Genomic DNA, 20355 nt, shown 5'->3' with positions numbered 1-20355 from the left:
TGACCCGCATAAGGCGAAGCGTGTGCTTCATCCATGATATTCTTTCTTAATGGTTCCGCCACACATATGGCCTGATGGTGGTAGAGATAACCGTCCGGAATGGAATAGGGAAACTCATTCTCTCCACGATGTAGCTTTCCCCAATCGGTGGAGAAGTTTGGATCATTCGGATACAAATCCGGTAGTGTTTCTAATTCTTGGTGATACACCGAAGTGATAGCGTTCACCCTTGGCCACCTAGACAATGCGTCCGCGACCACATTCTTACTCCCAGCCGTGTGAAGGATCTGGAAGTGAAACATAGACAAAAAGTTTGCCCATCTCATCTGCTTCTCAGATAGTTTCCTTTGCGTAAGAAAATACCGCAAACTCTAGTGATTAGTCTTGATCACAAAATCCGCTCCTAGAAGATAGTGCTTCCAATTGGATAAGGCGTGAATCAAAGCCGTAAGTTCCTTTTCGTAGATTGATGCATGCAACTCTGCATCCTTAAGCCGTCTACTTTCGTAGGCCACTGCATGGCCTTCTTGGTTTAACACTGCTCCGATGCAATCGCCTGAAGCATCGCAGTGAACCTCAAATGGTTTCCTTAAGTCAGGCACTATCAAAATAGGTCCATGGCTTAGCAAGTACTTGAGCCAATCAAAAGCTCCTTGTTGTCTCGATCCCCATCTGAAAGGAATCTTCTTCTTTGTCAAATCATGAAGTGGTCCTGCTACATGGGCAAATCCTCGGACAAACCTTCGATAATACGAACATAATCCCAGGAAGCTACGTACATCATGTACCGTAGTGGGAATAGGCCAATCTTCTACCACTCGGATCTTGGCAGGATCCATACTCACTTGATTGTGAGAGACTATATGGCCGAGATAGTGTATCTCTGAGAGAAAGAACTCGCTCTTCTTTTCATTCACATGCAACTCATGCTTTCGCAATTCTTGAAACACTAGGTCCAAGTGCTTCCGATGTTCCTCTTTTGACTTAGAGAAGATGAGTATGTCGTCAAAGAATACTCCCGTAAAAGCTCGACACGGGCTGAAAATGCGGTCCATCATGCGATTGAACGTCGTAGGAGCATTGGTCAAGCCGAAAGGCATTACCAAAAATTCATATAGTCCAAAGGTTGTGCGGAAAGCAGTCTTATGGACATCCTCAGGGGCGATCCGTATCTGATGATACCCACTCTTTAAGTCTATGCGACTAAAGACACTTGCACCCTGCAACTTATCAAGTATATCATCAATCCGAGGGATCGGAAAGCGATTCTTGACTGTGATCTTGTTTAAAGACCTATAGTCTATGCACATTCAAAACGTGCCATCTTTCTTCTGCACCAGTAGAACTGGAGAGCAGTACGGTGAAGCACTTGGCCGTACTAACCCTTTCTCTAGAAGCTCGTTGACTTGCTTCAAAATTTCCTCTTGCTGAGCAAGACTCACCCGATAAGGGGGTTGATTGGGAGGCGAGCTACCCGGTATGAGATCTATGCGGTGATCTTCCGGGCGTACCGGAGGTAGTTCATCAGGGAGTGTTTCCATGAAACAATCTGTGTACTTTTCAATAAATTGAAAACGCTTAATTTCCAAACTAGAGAGTGAATCCCCACTAGTTTTATCCTTCTCACGTGCAAAAATCAAGTAAGCAAAAACACACTTCTTCATTTCTTTCTTAATGGAGATATGACTTACAATTGGGAACTGCCAATCTCCTACATCAGCATGAATCTTTATTTTCTTACCCCCATGATCAAAAGTGAGGGTCTTTTCCACATAATCGAGGACAGGTGTCATGTGGAAATGCCATGGCATACCCAAGATGATATCACATCCCTCGATGGGTGCCATCAGAAATGATTCGCGGTCCTTGTACTCGCCAATCCGAAGATTGAGCTGTCCTTGCACGGGAGTCGCATTGGTTGTCAACCCCTCGAATGCCGATCCGGATGTAATCGGTGTGCCAAGCTGAGCCGGTGTGAGGCTCAAACGTTCCGCAGTATCCAGGGAGATGAAGTTATCCGTGGATCTTGGATCATAAAGAATCAGTACTCGCTGGTTGTTCAAAGACCCCTAGCCCTTTAGAAGCTGACGCTTCCCTTTCTCCGTTTCTGTGTTTCCTTGAACATCTGGAATAGAGTTCGAGCTTGGTGGAGCAGGTTCCTTCCTTGCTTTATCTTGCCTCGTAGGGGCGTGTTCTTGCCGTTGCTGCTTTAACGGGCAATCCGGTTTCATATGTCCTTTCTCGCCACAGTAGAAGCATCTTCCTTCCTCTCTGAAGGTTTGAAGTTGAGTAGGAGAGAGATACTTAGTTCGCTTGCCATTGCCCTCTAGCTTCTTAGAATGATCATAGTCCCTAGATGGAGGACGTTTTCTTCCTTGGCTCCCTTGGTCATCGTAGACCCCTCTTTGTCTCGCACGGTAAGTGCTATGCTCCATTTTTCTGGGCGCCCCAGTTGAGTGCAAATCCTCAGCAATGATTGCTGACTCCATCATCCTCTGAAGAGTGTCATGCGGATACACTTTCATACTCTTTCGAAGCTGCGGTTGGAGACCCGCTTCGAACTTTCGTTTCTTTTCCTCGTCGGCAATCTTCATGAAGGGAGTGACCTTTAGAAGAACCGACCAATACTTGTCCACATAGGTCGTTACTCTCTCATGTTCCTTCTGGGCGAGCCAGTCCCATTCCTTTCGTATGTCCTGCTTGAAGTCAGGCGGAAGAAGCTGTTCATAAAATTCAGATTTGAATCTCTCCCAAGTTTTGGCTTGAGAACCTTCTAGAATCTTGGCTAACCACCAATTACTTGCCGTTTCCTTGAGGTGCATCCCCACATGGCGCAATTTGGATCTTTCTGTGAAGTGCCCATTGATAAAGGCGACTTCAAACTGTCTGATGAAGGACAATGATTTGGAGATATCTCTCCGTCCGTTGTAGGTTTCGAACTTGATGTCCTTGTCGCCCGATTTGAAGACTCTCATGCGATGATGAGACTTGCGACTATGCTTCTTGAATCGAGGCTTATCTTTAGATTGATGTAGGGTAGTAGTAGTAGCGGCTTCCTTCTTCTTGCGAGAAGATTGAGAAGTAGAAGCATAATCAGGAGAGTAAGATGGAGATGAGATAGAGATGTCCTTGCTCTCGTCTAGCAAAGAGAGCACTTTTTCCTAGCCTTTCCTTGTAGTAGGCCGTTCATTCTGATCCGAAGATCCTTTGTGCACCTCGGCACGTTCCCGATCCGAAGATCCTTTGTGCATATCGACACGTTCTTCTTCTCTTTCCTCCTGTGGTCTCACGCCAACAGTGTGGTCTTGATGCCCGGCGGCATCGGTTCCATTCGTTCTCTTCATTCCGTCCAAGAGCTTTTGGACATCTGGCAACAGTAAAACTTGTTGCAAATCCGCAAGCTGAGCTCGCACTTGTTGAAGCTCCTCTTCAACGCTTCTTCCTTGGCTCGACATGGTTCTTCCCGTTCTTCTCAGAATCGTCCTTCTTTGCAGAGAAAGAGAGGAGTCCGAGCTCTGATACCACTGTCACAAACCGGGAGCGTACACGAGCACTTGAAAATCTGAAAATTAAATAACTTTGCAAATGTGAGAGAAAGGAGAAGATCGACACAGTATTGGGGACCAAAAGATGGGCTGGTCCCCCCCCGTCAAGAGTATTCTTTATTCAGGGAGAGTTCGTATACAAGCACAAGAACCCAAGGAAACCCCTCTGTTCTCTAATCTTAGACCCGAAGGTCGTTCTTTCCCGTAAAGGACTTAGGCACGAGGCCGTACTTTCCCGTAAGGGACTTAGGCGCGAAGCCGTACTTCCCGTGAGGGACTTCCCGTAAAAGGGAGATTCGTGCAAAACAAACCACACAAAACAATACTCGCAATGCGTAATCGACAAATTATACCTGCTGCTCCTCGCTCGAAAAAGCGACCTCCGTACTCCGTCGGCACACGAACTCTCGCGAAATCCGTCACCGGCACTTGCTACCAGATTCTCAAGCGCTTGCACTTCTGGCTTGTTGCGATGTGTCCAAAACTGAACGCTAGGCTTCTCTTTATACTCCCTTGCTTTTGGCTATTCTTGCTGCACAAAGCAAAAGCAGTAGCCTTCGCTAGAGAGAGGAGAGAGAGAGAGAACGCTGCTGTCCGTACAGCCTTGCGTAAGCTTTTTGCGTAGAGTTTTTAACGTAGGACCTTTTTTTTTAAAGTGACCGGCCACTTTATAAAATAAAGTGTGAACTTGTTTAAACTTTAAAAACTCACTCAGTTAGTGAAAACAATGCTACACGAACACATTCCAGGCGTCCCCGGATGCATTTCATGGCACAGATGCAATGCAGACACAGACTCCTCGCGGGGAAGACATCTGCCCTCCCGCGAGCATTCTTGCTTTTCGTAAAAATCTTCATTGAACCCATCTTTATTTTTGTGCTTGCGTTCTTACGCGTATTTTCTTACTCAGTTCGGATTTCCTCCTTAGCCTACGGAATGCGCCCTGTCTGATGCACACGTCACCCATCATGTGACGCATCAGGGGCACTCGTAACCGAGCCCTTTCCACCGAACTTACGGAAACTCCTTCACGATGTTTATCGTCACCCATCAAATGACACATCAGAGTTGTCCGTTCTTGATGGCATTTCCTGTAGGTACAATCTTTTAACAGTTCTTAGTGTACACAATAAAATATCCTAGAAAAAGAAATTAATCATTAAAAATAAGAAAATAGTCCAATTAGCAACACACCCACGCACACACACGCGCACACACACACACAGGCCCCCATAGGCTGGGCAGAGTGGCGCGCGAGCAGACTTGGAGGCAGAGCCAAGGTCGCGCTGGCAGGATCCCTACACACATACACACACACTTCTTTTTTTGTAAATCAATTTGATTTATCTATCCGTGGGAAATCTCAAAGAGAGGAAAACCCACCAAAAAGATATACAAGGAAAGGAACACTACAATGTTCGGCTGTACAAAATAACTAAAAGCATTCATAAGAAAGCTGATGTAGCTCTGCCGTGATATCACCAACTTCCAAGGCGAACCGCAAAGACTGCCGAAGGGAAATCTTGAAGAAAGGTAGGGGATCTGTATGAATGCGATGGAACATATAGCCATTACGTTGTTGCCACAGGCTCCAGTACGCCCAAAACCTGACCCACATAAAGAAGTCTGCAAAGCACTGCAACACCGGCGAGAAGATACCAAAAACCCAAAACCGCTTATGAAATACCATCGTGGGAAAATGTAGCCGCAAACACGTAGACACCCGACGAAGGCAGTCTCGAGTGACACAGCAATCCCACAAGAGGTGACAAATATCCTCCTCGGCAGATAAGCAACGAACACATGATGAAGGTCGGATACGGCGCATCCTAAGAAGGGTACCCACTGGGAGCACACCTAAACACCGCCAAAGAAACAAACGCTCCTTCAACGGCAAATGGCTTTCCCATATTGCAGATATAATCCTTCGCCACCAAATATTTGATTTATGCATGTGCCAAATAGCGTTGCAATGATCAGCAATCCATGGACGAGGCAGAAGAAGAGCATATGCCCGGCCGGCAGAAATATCTTGAAATGGCATTTCCCCAAGCTTCCAATCAGACATACGATCACCATCAGCCAAAGGTGAAACAAGCAAGAAACCTATCAACATTTGTTGTAATTCTCTCCAAAACATGCGATAGTGCATGCCCAATCCAAAGTGGCGAGCAGCAAATGGAAACTCGAAAGTGAAACCAGCTGCATCCACCACATCCTCAACCACTCGAATGCCACGGCAAGAGAGGAAATACGCCTGGCGAGGCGAGCGGTCGACCAAAGTAAGAGAAAAAGCCCGGCTCCAATGAAGGCTCTCCGCACGAAGTGAGTTTCCTTCCCTCCGAGCATTCCACGATAGATGAATCGTAACCTGTTTCCATGCAGAAAGCAAGGTGGAAGAAAGTGGACATCCAGGAATATGACCATCCATCTTACCAAATACTGCCTCCCACATAGATGATTGCCAGTGACCAAATGATGATGTAACCACATGCTGACTCAAGTGTGCAAACATAAGAGTCCAAGGCAGAGATTGTTGCGCAAGTGTAGGCAAAAGCATAACCTTCCTAGCAAGGACATGCCTACATAGGTCCAAAATATTCAAACCACCAAAGCGCTTTGGTGTACAAAGTTTTGCCATTGACATAAGGCGCAAACCTTTTATGTGAGCACGCGTTCGCCACAAATGAGACAAAATGGCCGACATGAGAGAGTCAAGACAATGACGGGGCCAATGCAACAATGGCAAAAAGAAGTGAACATATGCCATGAGGATACTCTGAACAATTCGCAGGCGAACATGTAACGGCAAAGTAGAAGCTTCCAGTAATGCAATTTAGCATTCAAGCGATTCATAACCCAATCCACTTTTTGCGTGTGAGTAACATTCCATCCAATTGGATAACCGAAATGCATAGTAATTACATTTGGAAGAACAATCTCTCCCGCCCACAACAGAGCATGCCAATCACAAGAACGAAGCGGAAGAATCTTTGATTTACGGATATTGAGTTTAAGACCAACCGTAATCGCAAACAATTCCAAAGCGTTCATAATCTCTTGAACATCGTTTTGCTGATTGTGGGGCATAAACAGCGAGTCATCTGCATAAGCCTGCCCAATAAAAGTATGACCCGATGGTAGCTGCAAACCATGAAGACGCCGCGCAGAGGTAAAGTAATCAAGATACACCAACAAAGGATGAGAGGCAATTGCATACAGCAAAGCACTAATAGGGCAACCTTGCCTATCCGAACAACCAAGCGGCCACGATTCTGTCAATTCCCCATCCAGGATTCCCGAAGACGTACTACAATCATACAAGAAATAAACCATATTGGCCAACTTAGGACCAAATCCTAGACATCTCATTGTGGCAGCAATGAAGTCCCAGTGCAAAGTGTCAAAGGCCTTTTCGATATCAACTTGCATGACCAGCACATCTTGTTGCGTATACTCCATGCCAATCATAATATTGGCCAAATTGTCCATGATTTGACGACGAGGAATAAAACCATATTGAGTCTGATGAAGTCCTGTAAACGAATAGTCCTTATGCGGTGGACCAACATTTTAGCCAAAAGCTTGTATATCACCGGCATCAAAGTTATGGGCCGCCAATGAGAGAACTGCTCGCAAAGCGCTTGCTTGGGCAATAACTTAAGTAAGCCCTCTTTCCATGAAGTTGGTAAATTCTATTTTTCCCATGCCACATTTATCATGAAAAGCAGGGACTGTTTAAGAGCATCCCAAAATGAGAGGAAAAATTCCACAGTAAGTCTGTCCCAACCAGGAGATTTCCACCGGCCCAATGCAAGCAAGGCACCATGCAACCTGGAGATCTCCACCGGCCCAATGCAAGCAAGGCACCATGCAATTCGGAGACAGAGAAAGGATCCTCAAGGCATTGTGCCTCCTGCGAATACAGGATCGGACGAACATAAGAAAGCAACAATTCACGCGCTCGACAAGCTGCCGAAGAAGGCTGAGATGGAGCAGCAAACACCTTACGATAATGTGAAACCATAACCTTAGCAAGTTTCCGCTTCGAAGAAGTTCAAGCACTCAAGGGAAGGATAACCCGTTTAATCGACTGTGAGACTCTTGAATGATGCAGATGCTTAAAAAATTTCTTCGAAGCACAACCTTTGTCCATAAAAGCCTGTTGGACGTGCACGCGTCTGCCACTTAGCAAGCTTCCTCTTATCATTCTGCTGAATACACACTTTAGCTTCACATAACTCCGTCATTTCAGAGTCAGACAAGGGGTGGAAATCAGCCAACTGTTGTAATCGTTGACTAGCCTGTTTCGCATCAATGACATTCTCCCGAATACACTGCATATGCTGCATACCATAGTCAGAAATCACACTTTGTACTCTCATGACAAAACGATACCAGGCAGCATCCAAATCAATATGCATTTGAGCCAACGGCAGAGGAATAATATCGGCAATCATGTGACAAAAAGCTTCATGAGTAAGATAGGCATTATTAACATGCAACAAACGTTTCCTGTGAAGAGGCCGATCACAAAGAGACTGTCCAAAATACAACGATAGCAAAAGACGATATTGATCTGATAGCTGCAGAGCATAATCTATCCTCATGTCACATACAAATTCTTCATATTGTTGCCCATTAAGCAAATACCAACGATCCAATCGTGCTCTATAAGAGAAAAGAGTAGCATACTGAAAGGTAAAACCAGAGGCATCAGGATGCAAAGAACGCCATATATCAATCATTTGAGCAGAGGCAACAAGAAGATCCCATTTGTGTTTCTCCGCAAGCAACATATGCGAATTTCCTGTGGTGCTGTCAAGCAAATCAGGGGTATTATTGAAATCTCCACACAGAAATGCATTCAAGGTCCCTGGGTGAGACGAGATTTCTCGTCATAAAGCAGCTCTTTGCCTAGAGGCCGTATATGCATAGGTACCTCTAAATTCATGAACTCGACCATTCAACAAACACTGTACAACCATCCACCGACCATGCGGATCATTGTATAGCATAACAGGCTGAAGCTCATGTCGAACCAGCATCAATAAACCCGAGAAATCTTGCGAGCCAGCATACGCAATCCAATATCCGGCAAAATAGGAACACTGAACAGCAAACTCGTGCTGATTATGCTCTTGCAATACAACTATGTCTGCCCTACATGTATGTACACAGTGCTAGGTCAGCGGCCATTTGTCAAGGTTGCATAACCCACGCACATTGTATGAGATGCACTTAATATGACTTTGCATTGGAAACATATGTACAAAAAGCAACAAGAATGATAATAAAGTGGAGGTGCCCATAGACACGTCTCCATCCACTACATCCGTACGAGGACCCATCCTTTGAGTCAAGTCAGGAAACGTGTTCACAATGTTCACATGCGATGTGGAAGCCTCACCAAGGAGTACATCTTTGTAAGAGTGCGTCGCTTTGTCCCATGCATCAATCAACGTGCGATTGTCATTACATGGAAGTTGCTTAAACGATGCATTCTTGTTAGCATTAACAAAAGGAACATCATTACGAGAAGAAATTGGCGTGCGAATCTTCAGAGCTTTTTTCGGCACCACCCATGTATTGACATCAACAGGTCCAACATTTTTTCTTTTAGTAGCAGTCCCATTCCCAAGATCAGTGAATTGTTGTACCTTGCCTTTCCCTTTTTCCACATTCGAAGCCACTTTAGCAGTAGAGACTCCACTTTGCTTGACTTCACTTGTGGGTTTTCCAGTAGGGATAGAGGTGGACAAAGGAACAGCAGAGGGAGGGGATTGCAAGACCGGCTCTGGGCATTCGGATTGCATATGACCAAATTTGCCGCATCGAAAACATGAACTCGCAAATTTTCTCCATTTAAGTTTAGAGAGGCGCTTGCCTATCCGTGGATCACCTGAGTCAACCATAATACCATCAGGGGTAATCTTGTCCGTGTCCGAGAGAATGCAAAACCTGTTGGTATTCGCATCCAATTTTGGAGGACAGATAACCTTTCCAAGTTGTGCAGCCAACAGCGGCAGGAAATGTCTCCACGTGCGGGGGAAATCAACAATTTCCACCCACACCGGGCATTTGTGACGAATAAGACTCTGGTAGTCTTTAGTGAGTGCCATCTGCGTATTAAAAAAGAGGGGAGACATCTCAAGCAAAAGATTGCGAGCTTCCATATCTGCGAGAAAAACTTCATAAAATCCACGCGCCCCAAAGTAGACACCGCGGACAGCTTGTCGCTTAAGGAGAAAATCGACCCATTGGCCGACATCTTGCGCAGTAGGCATTTTTCTCGGGAAAAACAGAATAACTGTATTCATAGCGTACTGCGCAACTAGGTCCATGAGGTCCTGTACCGGAATGCGCACCATAAGAGCAGGCGGCTGAGCATTCCATGCCTATCGAGCCTCCTCAAAGTCCTCATACAAGCATGCCTTGATCTCAGAAGCTGCCTCCGACGTGGGCTCCATCGCTTTCTGACGCTTATAGACGCACAGTGAGTCAAACATAAATTAAAAAAACCCCTTCTTCAAACAAAACCGACTGGCGAGAAAATTCTGCAATCTACTGTGGAGAAAACTTTGCAAATAACAAACGAACCAAAGCTCTGTACATACTTCACAGAAAGGAGCATCCAAAACCCACAACAATATCATTAGCTGAACTCTGCCCAGAGAATTGAAGCTTGACTCAGTATGCTCTGCCTTGCCAGTCCTGCACGGTAAGACCAAACAGCACAACGTTGGCCACAGCTTGACTTGCAAAACCTGCCGCACTACCACTGACACATGTGCTGGGCAAAACTGCACTCCTCAGCAGCGTCAAGCAGGTGGGCGCGCTAGGTAAAGAGTCCGCTAAGGAACAGTCACGCAGGGGTAGAACAGCGCGTGCCGCAACACACACAAAGACCCTTGTTGGCGAAACTGCAGATGGTTGCTGCTGCGTGCAGCACGCAGGAGAACTACTCGATAGTCCGCGCAGGAACAGTCACGCAGGAGAACTACTCGATAGTCACACAGGAGAACTACTCGACTCTCACACACACACACACACACACTCTCTCTCTCTCTCACACACACACACACACGCGCGCGTGCGTGCACTTTGCTCATCTTTCCTTTGTGGTGTACACACACACACACACAAAAACCTTCACTCACGATTCCATTCTCTATTCTTTGAACCCTCATTAAGTAAAAAGAACCTTGTGTATGTGTGGAGCACTCATTTTGAGCTATCACCAACAATAGGAAGTCCAAGAACATTCAACAGCTTATGGAGCATGCGATGGAAAGCTTCTCAATGCACTCAAGCTCCTTGACTTATGCAACGGACGGGCCAAGTCAACAGGGAAGGAGTCTTTCAAGGAGAAGAAGGGCAAGAAGCAACAAAAGAAGAAATCCACAGGGCCTAAATTGACAGTAGAGCAGCGTGCAAAGTACTTCAAAGAGGGAAAGTGTTATGGCTGTGGTGAAGTGGGGCACATTTTGGCAAACTGTCCCAAAGAAAGAACCAAAGAAGAAAGCAGAGGACAAACCAAAGAGTTCCAAGACGGCAGAGGAGCAGGGAAAGAAAGGGAAGACAAAGGTAGGACCGGTTCCAGATTTGTGGGGGTGATCCTAGACCATGGGGATGAGAGTAGCAAGCTCTACAAAGCGTGGGGCAAGGTACGAGATTAGGAGGCCTTGGATATTTTTCGACGGAGGAGCCAAGGCAACTTCATTTCAAGAGATGGCTGCCTGACTTGGAATAACGAGCTCTCATCTTCTCTGCATTAAGAATTACTCATAGCCTTGAGCAAAATGACAATACTTGTGTCACAACAAAACCACAATCTTCTTGCAATATATCAAGCACATTAAGAGCTTATGTTTGCTAAATGCAACATCATATCTTTCCTTAATAATTACTGATGGCATGGAGCAGGATGAAAATACTCGTGTCACAGTAAAATCATAGTCTTCTTGCATTATATGAGTTGAGAAACCTCAGCTTTTGAGATTGAATTAAGATATACCAGTAAGTTGCACATTAGCTATGTATTATAGGCTGATCAATTTGGTATTTGAATTCAGAGACCGTTATAAAAATTTCTAACTGCAAATTGATTGCTAGTGCTATTCCGATTTGATATGCAGGTTCAAGCCAAAAGCCCCCTTGGTGTCATTCCATTGGATGCAAGCACAGTGAATGCCACAACTGAGGAGTCTGGAGATTCATCCAGGAAATACATATTCAGTATATGCCTTGGGAAGCAATTTCTTGGTTATTCAAAACGAGATACATATGTCGTGGCAGCACCTTCGCATCAGGCATTGGTAGGCTCTCTAATCTTAAATAACCCATAAGGCCACATGGCACATGCAATCTTCGTGTTAGGCTGTTGATCTTAATACCAGATCATGCCATAAGATCATCTTTATTCTGAGGTGTCAGTACAACCTTAAGTAGGTGGTTTCAAGCAGGCAGCTGAAGAAGTATTGCAATGAGAAAAAGCTATTGATAGGCTAAGAGCTCAATATTGCAATTCCCAATAGGATTCCTGCCAGTGGGATCCTTGTACTCTGTTTTGAAGCTGCCAGATAGTTGCAAGCGATCTTTACATGATGTGGGTACCCTCGGAACAATATTTAGAACAGGCATTGAACTCACTCAAAGAATGATAATAAAAGAGAACAATATAGTGAATGGTAATAACAGTACACCAGAACTGGAGTGAGAACTGGCTGAAATAAAAAATAACGAAGGCAATGGAATCGACACAAGTTACACAAGGATGCACAACCTGACCTCAAGACACAGCAAGGGCCCAAGTACAAGAAACTGCAAACACATTAACTGGTATATAACCTTGCAAACCTGTGGAAGGTTCATCCATAGCCAAAAAACATTGAACCAACTCCAAAATAACCAGGACATGAAGCAGGCAATGGAAGGATCTGACAAATGGCCTGCTCATTACTCCCTTGACCATTCACAAACGGTTCCTGTTCAGGTTTAGTAGGCTGCTTTGGATCAATGGATACTGTTGGTTGCTCAATCACATGGACCTTTCCCTCGAGGATCAAGAGACCCCTTTGCATGGGAAATCTCCTTTTGCAGCAACGGCTCCGACACATCCTGTGTCGGAGCCTGTAAACCTTGTGCAGGAGCCTGTAAAATCTGTGTAGAAGCTTGTAAGAACTCTTGTATCCTTGGGTTCTTGATGAAAATTTTAAATGCAGCGAAGTAGTTGAACTTCAAACAACGTGTCCTCTTCTTGAAGAATCGTGGGAACTTTCTCCGTGCCATGTGAGGAAGATCTTGTCTCTCTTGATTCAGCCCTCGAATGGTGCAACGAACGAGGAACCTGCGCTCGCTCCCTGTTGTGTTCGCCCGCCCTTCATCCCCCTCGCGCTGCCCTGCACATCCCCTTCCGACCCCCGCGCTGCATCCTCCTCTCACCTGCTGCCCATCCCTCTCGCTGCTGCCCACTATCTCTCAACCCGACATCCTCCTGGCCAGCGCAATACCTTGCTGGTCTTTTCCCCTCCCCGCAGCCCCCCTGCCCGCCCACCCCCTTTGCGCACCATTCATTGCCCCCCCTCCCCCTTTTTAGGCCTCACTCTGCTTTGCCTCGACAGTCGTGATTCTTTAACATTACTCGCCGGAGCTTATCATAGGGTTATCTTCACTCGGCCCCTTTCCACCACAGCAAGGGACATAGATGGAGGCTCATGCTCCACACCAGAGGGACTCTCAAGAAGCCCCCTCGCCCGACCCTGCAGAGCCCACCATCCAACTTACTCTCTCGTCGACAGAGCAAGCCTCCGTCATTTGCAAGATCATCAGCACCTGGCCTAGCAGAGGGGAGGTGCGTGATCTCTTCGAGGCCTGCCTTTTGAGGTGGGCAAGATCATTGACGTTTAGCTCCTCGGACGTGGCTACTATCAGATAGAGTTTGAGACCCTCGAGATGGCGTCCAAGGTCATTGCGATGAGCCCCCTGGCGATCCGAGCAGTTCGAGCTCATTTTTCACAGTGGCGCCATGGATTCGACCTAGCTACCGATGTTCTAGTCAAGGAGGTAGACCTTCCCATCTCAGTCTGCTTCCCCGGCATTGTAGCAGGGCTACAGTGTCACTGGCATGGGACAAGCAGTTAGATGCAGTTGGGCTTGAGTTAACACTGGGCAGACTCTCGCCTGGGCAGTGACACGTGGCAAGTGTTACAGATGGTGGTCCAGTGGACACCATGGCCAGATCACCACCACCTCAGTTAGGAGATAGGTTAGCTGGATTGGGATATCTGCCAGCTTTTGGTGGCTCTTAGGAGATACGTATGAGTGGTTGGTTCCAGTCGTGGATATCTATCATCATCCATTTGTATGGTTTAGCGGCTAGCCTTGTGTCCTAAGTCTAGAGTCATGCACGCCACTTGCACTCTCCTTGCACATTGGAGCCTCGAAACCCCCATTGTACCTTGAGTCCTGACCTTGGAGCTGTGTGTGCTGCCAGCAAGAGTTGTATGGCTCTTTGAGCTTGTTTAGTTCCATTGAGTTGAGTCTGCAGTTGTGTTTTGAGTCGTATCGTCTCTTGAGTCATATTCGCTTCTCTGTTTCATTCATGTTCCAGTGTGATGTTTCTTTTGTTGGAGTGAGGTTTCATGCATACTGCACTAAGGAGCACCCACTCTAGAGAGCACGACACCTTTTCCTCGCTACAGGTACTCTCATTTTTGGCATGCCCGGTGGGACCTCAACTGAAATCTCACTCCGTGGGAAGTCCAATCGAGGAGCCTTTGGGTTTCATCTCTCTGTTTTGGTTTGTTGGTTTTGTGCTGCTTCAGGTTGGTCCAGTCTAGTTTCGCCTTGTCCCGCTTAGTCTAGACCTGCTGGTCTAGCCTCTCATCCTAGTCTAGTAGTCTTTGGACCTGGTCTAGCTCTCTCTCGTCCAGGTCTAGCCAAGTGGTCCAGTCACTTGCCTTGGTCTAGTGGTGTTTGGGCCAGTGTCTAGTAAGTTATAGGTCTTCGTGCACAAGGCTTGGGTGGGCTTCTGGTTACTGTATGACACATATGATGTAGTCAAAAGAGCGACAAAGCCCACTATTAAGTCGTTTGAAGTACTACCACAGGAAGCGTCAAACCTTCGGGCCAAGCAGAAGTCCACCAGCCCCATTACCCCTACCTTCCCCCTCAACCAGTTCTACACCTCCCCAGTCACCCCCATCAATAAAGTTCTCATCCCCCGTGTTACAGCAAGCTCCAGTGTAACAATCTCCTGCACAGACAACCATGGAGGAGCTCACAAGCGTCTCGCTAAAGTGAACATCAAGTTCCCGAATTTCAAAGGTCTCTCTAGAGAGGATGCAAATGGTACAATCAGTTTGCAGAGAACCACTTTACAACTTGGGCCACATTACGACGACAGTTTTGTGAAGCTTTCAGACCAGGGAAAAGGTTGTGGATGAATTGGCCAAGCTGATGCTCCAACCAAATGAGACTTTTGCAGAACTCATGACCAGAACCAAGCCTTTGGTCGCTAAGCTTCCTCAGCAACCAGGTGAATTTATGGTTAAGAAGTGGGTGGAGAAGGCTCTTCCCAAAATCTTTCAGCAAAATCCCGAGAGAGTCTCCGACCTTACGCCACTCTGAAGGAGTTTGTTGCAGCTACTACTAGGATAGAAGGAGCTAGGAAGCTGTTCACCGAATCCCCTTAGGTAGAGACCACCTCAGTGTCTTTGGAAAGTCCTTCTGATCCTTTAACTTCTTTACGCAGGAAACTAGAAGCCCTAAAGTTACAGCGAGCTCTTCAAGAGGAGAGGTCCTTCTCTCTTAGACAATAGAAGCCTCCACATCACAAGGCTTTGGAAGAGATCAAGCGGGAGCTAGAAGAGCTCAGGTCTCAGCTGGAGACTAAGGATGTGGTTTGGTGTAGCTCATGCCGTTCGCTAGGGCACCCCCCACACGAATGCCCCCTTTGGGCGTACTGCCACTTCTGTGAAAAGTTTGGACATGAGGACAAGGACTTATATTACCTCAAGGGATTGCGACAAATACAACAAATTCTTGGTCCTACTCTTCAACAAGGGCCAGCACCTGCATCCAACATGGTTTCTCCCTGTGGCCATCCAAATCACGTCACCTTTATTGATAGCCCCTCCTATGCAGTGTATGCAAAGTACTTTTCCCTCTCAGAGCTTTTATCACACCCATGCTCCCTCATCCCCTCAAAGCTTCTACGCCTCCACCTCCAACTCCATGCACCAGGAGCAAGGACCAACTCGCCCTTCGACTTGCCCATTGAATTGGCCCATTTTGTGCTACAGATGTGGGGAATATGGCCATTACCAAAGCAAATGTCCCCTGCCAGAAGGGTCCCCTCCCTGCCGTCATTTCCCTGAAGCGAAGGATCACCACAGTAAGGATTGTCCCAAACTTCGTGCATCTATGTCTTCGAACCCAAGCCAAAATGAGTTTACCTTTCCCAAGATCAATCTGATAGCAATTAGCACCATTCCTCAGCCACCCCCTTTTGCCCATGTGGTTACTCCTCAAGATAAGCTGCAGTTGGTAGATAAGCCAGCGGGCGTCCTCAACTCGGGCCCAGAGAGCCGCTCTCGGTCTTAGCAGTCCAACAAGTTCAACTCCCCCAGACATTCGCACACCAGTGGATACCCCACTTTCAGCTGTTGACACGCCAACCCCCAGTGCAAAGCAAGGATCCAAATCCTTGCTCTCCGATATTGATGAAGCTTTCTTGGAAGCAATTGTTGATCTATAGCAGATCAAGGTACCAGAAAAGCCACTGGTAGAAAAAGAAAAGCTTTCTTGAAGAACACCTTTCAACAAGTGTCACTCTATGACATGCTACGGCTAGATGCGAGTTTTTGAAGTGACACCCTTACAATTATTCGATCACTTTACCCCGGAGCATGTCCTAGTGGCGGGCACCTCCCAGTGCAACCATCGGAGTCCTATATGATATCCCATCCCACTGATCCCCTCAGGGATTTTAGAAGCCCTCATCTCACCGTGTCCATCTTGGGGCGACAATTCTCAGGAGTGATAGTGGATGGTGAATCTGGCATCAACATGATGCTTGAGTTCACTATGTTGGCTTTAGGCCTGCAGCCTACTCGTTTTGCTCCCTTCACAGTAACATTGGCCGACCAGAGAACAATATACCTTGTAGGCATAGTGGAAAAGGTGCCTCTGCAGGTACAAGATTTCACCTTTAGTTTGGATTTTGTTGTGGTTCGTCTTCCACAGGTTGAGGGAGGATTTCCTCTGCTCATCGGTAGACGATGGTTGCGGCACACTAAAGCACTGCATGATTGGGGAAATGACTCAATGTGGATACATACTCCTGGTTCCCCAATGAAACCCATTAAACTTGAAGGAGGTGTGGATATTGTGGTGCACCATAGTTCCTTGTCAATAGATTCCAATCCTGAACTAAATCAACCTACTCTACCTGACGGGTCAGAAGAAGATTTGCTGGATTGGTTGGAAGCTACCAAGTCTACTCTTTGTTATGAGGTCTCTATTCAATCTTTGCCGAAGGATGCAGTAGGTGTGAAGGTCATAGAGTCTGATGAACTACCTTTCAACAGGCTTCCGTAGGAGGGCAGTTTCCAAGCAGATAGGTATATTTGGACATTCTTCAGTTTGTTCCTTATGGCATTCCCTCGCCCCTCTTCACCCCCTACCCACCCCTCTCTCTCTCTCTCTCGTCCCTGCCAACCCCCTACACCCTACCCTCTCCCCACTCGCCCCTACCCACCCCCTCTCGCCCTACCCTCACCCCCCCTCTCCCCTACCCACCCCCTTCTTCTCTCCTCGCTCCTACCCACCCCCTCTCGCCCCTACCCTCTTTCACTCGCCCCTACCCACCCCCTCACACCCACCCTCGCCCCTACCCTCACCCCCAGCCACCCCCTTCCTCTCTCCTCCCCCCTACCCACCCCCTCACTCCCCCTCTCGCCCTACCCTCACCCCCCCTCTCCCCTACCCACCCCCTCCCACTCGCCCCTATCTAGCCCAACCCCCTCGCCTCTACCCCTTCCCCTCTAGAGTGAAGTAATAAGGCACTGAGATGCCCATGTATACAGAGAAGCCCATAATGAATTTTCTGCGAGAAACTTTCATGTGCACGAATTAGAAAACCGCAGCCCGCCACTTTGCTGAATAGAAGGCAGAAAATTGCTGCAAAAATGGACCTGTCAGGTCAGCTTCCCATTGGTTCAATGACTTCGTGTATGTGCTCAATGTATTGCAAGATTGGCTGCATTTACACTAGTTTTGTGAAATTTATTCATCTTGGCAGTCTTCAGTTTCTACTTTCTGGTCAGCTTACCTCATTGAGCCGGGGTCATTACTTCTTCAACATATCTTGCTAATATCGGCATTGCTTCATTGGTACTTCCTCCTAGGAACTCAAAATCTTCTCCAAACATCACCTTCTTCAGTCAAAGTGTATTGTGTTTTTCCTGGTGTTTCACTGTTCTCTCTAGTCTCGTTGTTCTATCTCACCGGGACGGTGAGTGGTCATGTGGTGGGCAACGTGTAGCAGGGCGACAGTGTCACTGGCATGGAACAAGCAGTTAGTTGCAGTTGGGCTTGAGTTCACACTGGGCGGACTCTCGCTTGGGCAGTGGCACGTGGCAAGTGTTATGGATGGTGGTCAAGTGGACACCGTGGCTAGATCACCACCACCTTAGTTAGGAGATAGGTTAGTTTGATTGGGATATTTGCCAGCTGTTGGTGGCTCTTAGGAGATACATATGAGTGGTTGGTTCCAGTCGTGGATATGTATCATCATCCACTTTGTATGTTTTAATGGCTAGCCTTGTGTCCTGAGTCTAGAGTCTTGCACGCCACTAGCACTCTCCTTGCACATTTGAGCCTCGACACCCCCATTGTACCTTGACTCCTGATCTTGGAGCTGTGTGTGCTGCCAGCTAGAGTTGTATGGTTCTTTGAGCTTGTCTAGTTCCATTGAGTTGAGTCTGCAGTTGTATTTTGAGTCGTATTTCGCTTCTGTGTTCGAGTCATGTTCCAGTGTGATGTTTCTTTTGTTGGAAGGTTTCATGCATACTGCACCGAGGATCACCCACTCTAGAGAGCATGAAACCTTTTCCTCGCTACAGGCATGAGGAGAGACTACCTCCCGCTTCTGTTCAGGGTTGGCTCAGAGATTGGGACTATCCTGGAGACACCTCGCATGGCAGTCTCTGTAGCTGCCAAGGCAGCTCTCATAACTTCAGTACGCGTTCTGGTTCGAGACACCCACACCCTCCCGAAGGTCATTTTACTACCTCAAGTGAGTGGTGGTTGGCTCCGCCAGAGTGAGTATTTGGGCCTCCGAATCAGTGCTTCATTTGTCAATAGATGGGCCATCTCGCGAAGGCTTGTCCATGGAGGAGGCCCCGACCTTCGGCACAGACCTAGACCCAACCTTCTAAGGGAGCTCAGGCAGGTTCCTCCTCCGAGCCTGGAGCCCAAACAAAGGAGGGCTGGCCATGGTCGGCGTCGCCAAGGAACACCACGCCAATCCGGCCCCCCGGGTGGTCGTCCTACTCAAGGCCAGCAGCAATGGGTTCCCACAGGGAACCGTTTCGAACCTCTACTTGAGGGTGAGACCCCAACTCCACCCTCCACCTCAACTTCACCACCAACAGCCCCTCCTCCTCCCAGCCTTCTACCATCCCACTCCTCCCGCCTCCATCCTCGCCTCCACCTCCCCCCATCCCCCCCGTTGTTCCCTCCTCCCCTCCACTTCACCCACTAGCCCCCTGCTTTCTCATCCTCTCTTGCTCCTGGCCCACAGCCGGCCAAAGGGGCAAGACCTTCCTCGGCTGCTAGAAGATCTCTTAGCAACGCCTTTTCCACGAGCCACCTTGCGAGAGAGGAGCAACCTTTCTTGCGGACCCCCCTTTTGATGCAGACGTCTCCCCTTGCAGCAGTCCCTCGAGGACTAACGACTTTTCGACATCCGTCATCGGTGGGACTTCTTTGCCTACCACTTCACACGTTTTCTCGGCAACTCTTCACCAGACTTTGAGGCATCTTGCTTCCGAGTCCATATACTGTTTCTTGCAGCTAGAGGGATAGAGGCCTTGGACATAGCGGCTAGTTTCTCTTTTTCCTTGTGTGGCAGGGACCAGTCTGAGTGGACTTTGGACTTAGTGATGGACTAGCTATAGGCCCAGGCTCTTGAGTTCTCACACCACATGGGAGACTTGGGGGTTACAAATTTGGTACAAACTTTGTGGCCAAGTTCTCGGTGACACCTCCGGACACAGCAAGATGTAGACACATTGTGGTACACTTCTTTGCTGACACACAGAGCCCACCAGTGTATATATGCATGAGGACTCCTCGACAGAGGAGGTAGCCCTACGGACGGCACACTCTTCTTGGGCTTGGGTTGGTCAGTCTTTACAGTCACGCCTATCTTAGGGTCGCTCGGTTACGGATGCCTCGAAGATAACGAGGTTAGCTGATGGTGCAACATCGGTTCTTTCTCGGACCCCATGAGGATTGTCTCATGGAATGTGTAGGGATTAGGAGGACCCCAGTTTCAGCACCAGTGGGGTCGGTCGTCGGGAGCGGGAGCTTCAACGATGCCTTGTGGGTGGTGAGATTGATATTCTTATGCTGCAGGAGCATCATCTTTGTGAGAGCCGCATTAGACAGACGTGGTTAGATTTTGCGTCGTCGATATGAGACATTTTGGTCAGCTGTATTTGGACTTGGTATCCAGGAAGGGGTATGCATGACTATTGTGGACTCATGGTAGGAGGCCATTGTGGGAAGTGGTATTATTGTG

At 47.6% G+C, this 20355-nt stretch overlaps 1 protein-coding gene across 3 annotated transcripts in view; it reads left to right on the top strand.

Moving 5' to 3' along the window:
- Positions 1 to 20355, top strand: part of LOC147432494 (uncharacterized) — a 166502-nt gene that overhangs the window by 101710 nt on the left and 44437 nt on the right. For all 3 annotated transcript variants that reach the window (XM_086492419.1, XM_086492417.1, XM_086492420.1), the window contains one exon: positions 11684 to 11863. In XM_086492419.1, the coding sequence (XP_086348545.1) occupies positions 11684 to 11863 (180 nt within the window). The remainder of the gene's footprint in view (positions 1 to 11683; positions 11864 to 20355) is intronic.

This window comes from Adiantum capillus-veneris, chromosome 20 (genome assembly GCF_014529385.1).
Source record: "Adiantum capillus-veneris isolate H3 chromosome 20, ASM1452938v2, whole genome shotgun sequence".
In the NCBI taxonomy this organism is placed as follows: Eukaryota; Viridiplantae; Streptophyta; class Polypodiopsida; order Polypodiales; family Pteridaceae; genus Adiantum; species Adiantum capillus-veneris.
Note: the sequence above shows the minus strand (reverse complement) of the source record. Positions and strands in the feature narration are given on the sequence as shown.